This window comes from Suricata suricatta, chromosome 16, assembly GCF_006229205.1.
Source record: "Suricata suricatta isolate VVHF042 chromosome 16, meerkat_22Aug2017_6uvM2_HiC, whole genome shotgun sequence".
Classification (NCBI taxonomy): domain Eukaryota; kingdom Metazoa; phylum Chordata; class Mammalia; order Carnivora; family Herpestidae; genus Suricata; species Suricata suricatta.
Window position 1 is genome coordinate 49,909,651 of NC_043715.1, and position 8,235 is coordinate 49,917,885.

At 55.0% G+C, this 8,235-nt stretch overlaps 1 protein-coding gene across 1 annotated transcript in view; it reads right to left on the reverse strand.

Moving 5' to 3' along the window:
• Window positions 1–6,541: 6,541 nt before the first annotated feature.
• BBC3 (BCL2 binding component 3) overlaps window positions 6,542–8,235 on the reverse strand; it is an 11,804-nt gene continuing 10,110 nt past the window's right edge. Inside the window, exon 5 of the mRNA XM_029924330.1 lies at window positions 6,542–6,750. Coding sequence (XP_029780190.1) covers window positions 6,634–6,750 — 117 coding nt within the window. The 3' untranslated portion in view covers window positions 6,542–6,633. The remainder of the gene's footprint in view (window positions 6,751–8,235) is intronic.

The following is an 8,235-nucleotide window of genomic DNA, read 5'->3' on the forward strand; positions in this document are numbered from 1 at the left end:
GGGAGGTGCCAGAAGGTGCCGGTCCCGGCGAGAAGGGTCGTCTTCTCGTCTTCTCGTGTCTTCGAAGTTCGCATTCTCCCGTATTCTGATTGTGTTACCATAAAATGGGTTTCCCCAAGTCTCCAGGAAAGAGCACAAGGATTATCCTGTGGTTTCTCACCCCGCCAGCAGTTCTCACCTGCTTGGGAAGAAGGATTGAATCCGTGAAGGTAGCCACGCCGGGGTGGCTGTCAGTTGAGTGTCCAATTCCCGACCTCGGGGCAAGTCGTGATCTCAGGGTTTGGGAGTTCAAGCCCTGCATCGGACTTCACGCTGACAGCACAGAGAGCCTGCTTGGGATTCTTTCTCCCTGTCTCTCTGTCTTCCTCCCGCACTCAAAATCAATAAATAAACTTTAAAAAATGTTTTTTTAATCAGTAAAGGTAAATACTTTTGGGATTTTAGAGTTACCAAATGAAAGGAAGTGGGCTGACCTTGGGCCTGCCAGGTCTCTCCACTCCACACCCCACTTCTGTTGTTTGTGGTGTGTGTAGTAGCCAGACTCTGTTAAGTGCTTAATGTGTTGAAGCCTCAGAACGTTCTAGTGGAACAGGTGCTACTCAGAAAAGTAACATATGCAAAGGTAAGAAAGTACCACAGTAAGAAGCTCGCGGTCCCACCAGAGCCCCATATCCTGTGGCTTCCCTCTGCAGTGCAGACCCTTTTTGTCAGTTTCTGGCTGTGTGTGTGTGTGTGTGTGTGTGTGTGTGTGTAAATCCAAGCGTGTCTGTTGAGGTGTGTCTGATTTGCCCTTTGCAGATGGGGAAACTGAGGCTTAGGCCGCAGCTGGCAGGTCGGAAGAGCCTAATGACGGCTAACGTGCTGGCACTGCCTGCCGCCTGCCTGGCGCCTTCTGCGGTGCCCGCGCTGCAGCTGGAGGGTTGGCCCCTCGTGCCCCACGGGGGGTGCCCACCCCGCAGGCCAGGGCGCAGCCTCCCCGCAGTGAGGGCCAGAATGCGGGCTGACGGGGCCGGCTTCTTCGCTGGACCCTTGGTAGGCCTTAGTCTGGTGGCGCCGCTGCTTGGGACTGACTCGAGCCTTGCCTTGACGAGGCCTGAGACCCAGAGGCCTGAAAGCCGTCAGGCCCGGGGCTGAGGGGGGCCTGCGGCTCGGTCCAGAAGGGCAGGGAGGCTCTGTTTCTAAGCCTGTCTTAAAACATTCAAGCAACACGCATGTGTAGGGGCAAAGCGATGTTACCGGCCCCCACCGCCTCACCGGGCCTGGCACTCACGGTTGGCCACATAGCAGGAACAACTGACTTCACAGCCAGACTCAGGATTTTGGAGAGAAATGTGAGATGCTTTTTGGATATGTTCGCTGTATCACTTTCGTATCTACCTCCCAGAGCTCACCCTTGGCAGCCTTGGAGAGTGAATCCGTCCAGATTGGCAGGTTTAATTTTTTTTTCTTTAATGTTTATTTTTTGAGAGAGAGTGAGTGAGAGCAGGGGAGGGGCAGAGAGGGAAACACAGAATCTGAAGCAGCTCCAGGCTCTGAGCTGTTAGCAGAGAGCCTGATGCAGGGTTCGAACCTACGAACTGCAAGATGACCTGAGCCGAAGCTGGACACGTAACCGATTGAACCACCCGGGTGCCCTCTTTTATTTTATTTTATTTTTTAATGCAGACTGATAGGTTTAAATGCAGACTGCCACTTAGCTATGTGACGTTGGGCAAGTGACCTTTTTGTGCCTCCATTGTCCCATGTGTAAAATGTAGTACGTCCTCTGATGAGCAGGAGTCGAATGAATCCCTTCTTTGAACGAGAGTGCTGCGTCTTGCTCTTTGTGTCCTAGAGGTCCTTGCCAGTGCGTTGTGCGTGGAGTTCCAAAACCACAGATGAACCACAGCTATTGGACCAGTCTGCTGCCGTGTGGCATTGGGCTGGTTCCCTTTGGACACACTTGGGAAAGACTTCCCAAAGTCTGATGCCACGGCGTGCACGAATGCGTTTCAGACGTGGATTCCTTCCAAAAATCCGTAGCAAGGTAGCATTTAACATGTCATTTGTTGTTTGGAGAGATCATTCAGGCTTGTAGTGAGGAACTGAAATGAAAAGTAATTCTGTCCCTTCCAGAAGCCACCATTGCAGGCAGGGATTATTGGGGGGGGGGGTGCCAGTTCAAGTTGGGTATTAGCTTGCTAGAGGGGGGCACAGCTCGCCAGTGGCAAAGGTTCAGCTCTGGACTTCATTCACCAGGTGCTCTGAGCCTCAACTTTGCCAAGTTGCAGGACTACTCAGCACCTTGGTTCCAAAAGAGAAGACCACAAGAGGTGACTTTAGGTATTTCCTTTCCCTCTGGAACGAGTGAGCCACTTTTTGTTAGGAGCCTTCTGGACTTTGCTAATAAAATATGGCCTCTCACTTTGTCCCTGGGCCCCTGACTCTCCATCTAACCTGGATAGTTAGGACTCCCCACTTCCAATCCTGAAAAATGATAACTAAGGTCTATTAAAAAGAAAACACCAGGCACCTGGGTGGCTCAGTTAAGTGTCCAACTCTTGATTTGGGCTCAGGTCATGATCTCGCAGTTTGTGGGCTCGAGCCCCAGGGCAGGCTCTGCATTGACAGGGGTAGCCTGCTTGGTATTCTCTGTCTCTCTCTCCCTCTGCCCCTCTCCTGCTTGCTCTTTCTGAAAATAAATATTAAAAAAAAAGTAAAGCAGTTCTGTTTATGGTATGATGGATTAGGTTTCCAACAACCACCTCCCTGCAGAAAACTACATTCTAGACAAAATAGCAAAGACCAAAACAAAACTACTGTAAGTCTCCGGAGAGGACTCCAACGCAGGGTCTGGGGGAGGGAGTTGAAAGTTGCGGCGGCGAGAGCCTGCCACAGTAGTCTTCTGCTGTGTGTGTGTTCTCCTGCAGTGCTAGCGAGGCGCAGGCTGCGGCCTCCAGCACTGCCACGCAGCTCAAACTCGGGCAGAAAAGCATCTGTCTTAGTGTCCTGAAGAAGCAGAGGACAGCCCGGAGTAACCACACCTATTGGGAAGGAGAGCACCCCGGAAGGGAAACCCCAAGTTACGTGTATAAAATCGGCCCAAGCCTCCTGCTGACCACTGGGCTATGGATGGGTGGGGCCAGCTCTGCAGACCTGAAGCGACGTGGCTTTACAGTCAGCAGCGACAACGGTGTGAGTCTAGGAAATACGAACCTCCCCGAGACAAGAACATTCACATCTCTGGAGGAATATAACAGAATCCAGAATGGCTGCAGTGCAACATAATTAATATCAGGGACACGAGGCAGAATTACCTAATAAACATAGGAGGAAGGAAATGTGACTCATGTTCAAGGGAAAAGACAAGATGACCAAGAGAACCCAGGTGTTGGGGGGTGGGCGGCGCCTGGCTGGTTTAGTAGAGCACATGACTCTTGATCTCATAGTTGTGAGTTCAAGCCTCGCTTTGGGCAAGGAGTCTGTTTAAAAACGTGTTGGAATCAATAGACAGGGAATTCAAAGCAGTTATTACAGTCATGCTCATTGAGGTAAAAGGAAGATCATGCGTAATGTTGAAAAATAGGAAGTCCCCGCAGAGAAAATGGGAACAACCAAATGGATGTTTAACACCAGAAGTAAAATATCAACAATTTTTAAAATTCACTGGTAGACCTAACAGAAAGCAGATGAGCAGTCTCGTGCCCTGGAAACACAGTAGTAGGAATTATCCAGCCTAAGAAAGAGGAAAAGATCTTTTAAATAAGTCTTGAAAGCAGCCTTACAAAAACAACACAGGACAATTAGGAGAACCGTGATTCATGTGATCCTGGGTTTCTCCTCAGAAATGGGAGGCCAGAGGCCAGAACATCCTGGAGATACTGCAAGGAAACAGTCAACCCTGGGATTCTAGAACCCGTGAAGACCCATCGTTTTCAGATCAACGGAGACTCACTTGCCGCTGGCAGGAGTACACAATACAGAATGCTAATGGAAGTTCTTCAAGCTGCTCCAGCGAAAGTTCTGGCATTGCCTTGCCGAATCTGTAATGCGTGGCGAGGCACGCGGGAGCTGCAAGGTGCCGGGAAGGCCGACCAGACCCGGGCCTGCACAGGGGCTGTCTCTACCGTGAGTGAAGTGGTTCCATGCTGACCCTGAACAGACCGAGAAGAGGTAAGGGTGTGTGTTTAACCCCTAGAGCAGGACTGAGAGCTGAGACACCAAGAGAGATCTCAAAGAATTCAAAAAGGCGTCCAACTAATCCAACAGGAGTCAGGAGAGAGGAAAGCAAATAAACTGATAGACCCGATGTGGCCATGTCAACACTCCCACGAACGTGCCGGGAAGGGGACGCAGGGGGACGCAGGCGGCCGCGGGGCAGGGAGCTCGGCTGCCACACTGCCGGCTGTGAACGCCACACCGGCCGGGGCCTCGGGCTCCGGTGCGGGCACTGAGGCACGAGCGGACGATCTGGAGAATAAGCACCCAGGTCCCCACCGTCATTTTGCCTCTTGCTTTCCACTTGCCGTTCGCAGTGCTCTCGTTCAATCGGCGAGCTGCTGTCGGTGCCGTTGCGCGGCCACGGCAGGCTCGAGACCCTTCCGACTGCCGTCGGGTCCTGTGTCCGGTGGTTGGCCAGCACGTGGACGCCTGTGCGCGGGCGCTGTAAGGGAGGACCCCGGGAAGGCCGTTGCCGGCGTGGATCACGCGCATCCTTTGCTTGTCGAGCTGTTGCCAAGTCCCCTTCCAGAGTGATGGGTGCCCGTTACCTTGTTTTCCCCTGCGTTTCCCTTTACGGGATGAGCCTCCCAGGGGGAGCCGCCTGTGTCCGGGCCGGTCGTTCGGGAGAGGCTGCAAGGAGAGTGGCCAGTTGTCAGGAAGATGGCGGTAGGAGCCCTGCTTAGATTCATCACAGGCTTTTTCTGCCAGGCGGCGTGTTAGGTCCTAGGGCAGCCATAGGAAGGTGAAGCTTCACTTTGATCTCAGCCAGGGGTGCTCTCCCAGAGGTGACTCCTGCTCCCAGGACTCCTCGTGTTGATCCTTCTGGGTTAGTTACCCATCACTCATTCGTTCGGAAACATGTTGAGCTCCCAGGACCTACTTCCTCCCATAGGGATGGAGTGAGGAGATAGCAACAAATAAAGGGAAAAGACCAATCCTGCCCTCAGGGCGCCTGGTCGGCTCTGTCGGTGGAGCCTGCTACTCCTGATCTCAGGGTTGTGAGTTCAAGCCCCACACTGGGTGTCGAGGTTACTTTAAAATCTCTAGGGGCACCTGGGCCGCTCGGTTGAGCATCTGACTTCAGCTCAGGTCATGATCTCGAAGTTGGTGATTTCGAGCCCGGCGTGGGGCTCGCTGCTGTCAGCCTGTCCTTGCAGAGCCCGCTTCGGGTCCTTGGTCTTCGTCTCTCTGCCCCTTCCCCACTGGCGCTCTCCCGAAAATACTTTTTAAATAATAATAAAGTCTTAAAAAAAACAAACCCTGCCCTCTATGAGGCTTAGCTTTTCAGGGGACGCACGAAGACGGTCCATACTGTGGCACCCATGCCCAGTCTCCCTTTGGCTACGGCCAGACGGACAGATGTGCTCCGCGGACCACCTCTCCCACCCCCTCCCAGCCTCCTCCAGGGGCGTGGACCAGGGCATGCAGGGGAGAGAAAGCAGAAAGTATTCACTGTTCCAATCTGATTTTATTGAAAAGGAAACATACAAAAATCATGTACAAAAAAAATTAACCAAACATGTACAGAAAATTCATTCCGGTATCTACAGCAGCGCATATACAGTATTTTACAGGCTGGGCCACCCCTCCCCGCTCCCAGACTCCTCCCTCTCCTGCGGTTCCCCCCCTCCCTGACTCCCCGTCTTCCCCCCAGCGCTTCGCCCTGGGGACTAAGGCTGGGGCGGTTTCCGCCAAAATTTCCCACCCCCCAAATGAATGCCAGTGGTCACACGTGCTCTCTCTAAACCTATGCAATGGGATTGATGGGGGCGGGGGGTGGTCACGGGCAGAGCACAGGATTCACAGTCTGGGCCCCTCCTGGCCACCCCCAGATGAAGGTGAGGCAGGCATGCCCACCGCCCGCCGGCTGGCTCAGGGAGATGGCTGGGCGCCGGGCTGGGGCAGCCAACAGACCCACCCCGTTCTCTGGCTCCAGGAGGCTAGTGGTCACGTTTGGCTCATTTGCTCTTCACGGGCCCCCTCCCCAGGAGGAGGGGGGGAAGCACCAGGGGCCTGAGGCCAGGCCCAAAGTGAAGGAGCACTGGGGGGGGAGACTGCCCCCAGTGTCCCCCCTGCAGCTGGAACGGGCAGCCAGCACCAGCAGCCTTTCCTGAGATGGTGGTGGGCGGCAGAGGCGGGCGGCTCCGTCCCCACCCTCTCCGTCACCGCCGCCTTCCGACGCTCAGTCCGTCAGCCCTCTCTCCCCTGGCTTCTCAGCCAGGGGACCCAGGAGTCCACATCTCTGTCAGTGCACCCAGGCTAGGCCGGGGCCGGGGCTGCAGTGGCTGCCCTGGCCTGCCCCTGGGACAGGCAGGGCTGGTAGTCCAGTATGCTACATGGTGCAGAAGAAGTCCCCCGCGCTGGCCAGGGCGTCAGGAGGCGGGAGGGTCCTGCCCCCCAAGTCCCCGACGTCCACCGGGCGGGTGCAGGCACCTAATTGGGCTCCATCTCCGGGGCTCCGCGGGCCCTGGGTAAGGGCAGGAGTCCCATGATGAGATTGTACAGGACCCTCCAGGGTGAGGGGCGGTGTCGCTGCTGCTCCTCTTGTCTCTAGGGGGAGAGAGAGGGAGAGGAAGTTGGAGTGGGTTAGTGGCAGGGGCGTTGGGTGGTTAGGCCCAAGGGCAGTTGTGGGGGAGGCACAGCCCTAAGAGCGATCTACACTCCAAACCCACCCTCAGAGGTGGGCACTACTATCGGTAACTGGGCCCAAGTCCCAGTCCCTCGACCACCTGGGCTCATGTCACCTCAGGGGACAACGGCATCATCATCTAGAACAGAACAGGACGGAGAGGATGCAGACTGAATGCCCTCAGCAGTGCCTGCACCTAGCAAGGCTTCCCCTCGTCTCCCGTTTCCAGAAAGTCACCGAAGTCAGCCAGGGCTGGGGGCGGGGGAGGCAGCGGGGTGTCTGGATGGCAGCCTGTCCCGCCCTCCCCTCAAAGGCTGGCAAGTGGGAGAGAAGGGAGCAGGGAGCCCACGGTCTCAGCAATTCTAGGACAGTCTGGGGAACCAGCCCAGTTCACGTGTGCGGAGGCTGCGTGGAAGTATATCCAGGCAAAGCTAACCCCTGCCCTCCCCCAGCGACAGGACGGCGGCTTGGGGTGGCCTCCGGGACCCTCTCAGGTCCAAGCTGCTAGCAAGGCGGGAATGAAAGATGCTAGATAGAAGAAAAGCGTCCCCACGGGCAAAACTTAAAGGTGACCTGGAGCGCCCTCCGCCCCGTCCTGCATGCAGGGCGTCCCTGGGCCCTGTGCTGAAAAGCAGGGCCCAGCGAGTCTCATCCCCACGAAAAGAGGAGAAGCCCATCATTCAGATGAGGACAAGGTCCGATAAGCCATCCAAACGAGCCTAGTGGCGCCAGGGTGTGGGGTGCCTTGTACCAGCCCCTGCCCCTCAGTGCTCCCTCCTGCAGCCAGGAGGGAGCAAAGGGGGCGCATCAGAATGGCATTAGTCAAAAGGCCTGTAAATGGCACACTGCTGCAAGGTGCCACCTGGCACAGACCTGTCTGTGGGCAAGCTAGCAGACGTCTGGTAAAGCCAAGGAGGGCACAGTGCCGGGTGTCTACGCTGGAGCTACACGCTAGTGCACTGGAGATGGGCAGCATTTGGAAGAGGCCGAAAATGCCACCACCACCACCACCAACAAAAGTCAATAAAATATGAAACATTTTTTAAAATCCTAAATACCCACCAACGAGGAAATGAACCAGGATGCTATATGATCCCATAGAATCCTACACAGCAGTGAAAATGTATGAACCAGCTGTTTTGCCGACACGGATCGATCTCCAAGCACAATGCAGGGAGGGGGTGAGTTCGGAGAGGAACACACCATAGCGCGTATATTAAGCCAAAAGCATCCTACCAACCTAAGCATTGTTTTGTGGCCTGGTAAATACGTAGTGAAAGAATCAGCACCCGCGGGGTTATGAGACAAGCCAACTGGAGAGTTTTCCGTTGGAAAGGAGGAGAAGAGGGTCAGGGAAGGGAACAAGGGGCTTCACAACATCCGGGTTTTGTTTTTCTTTCAATAAG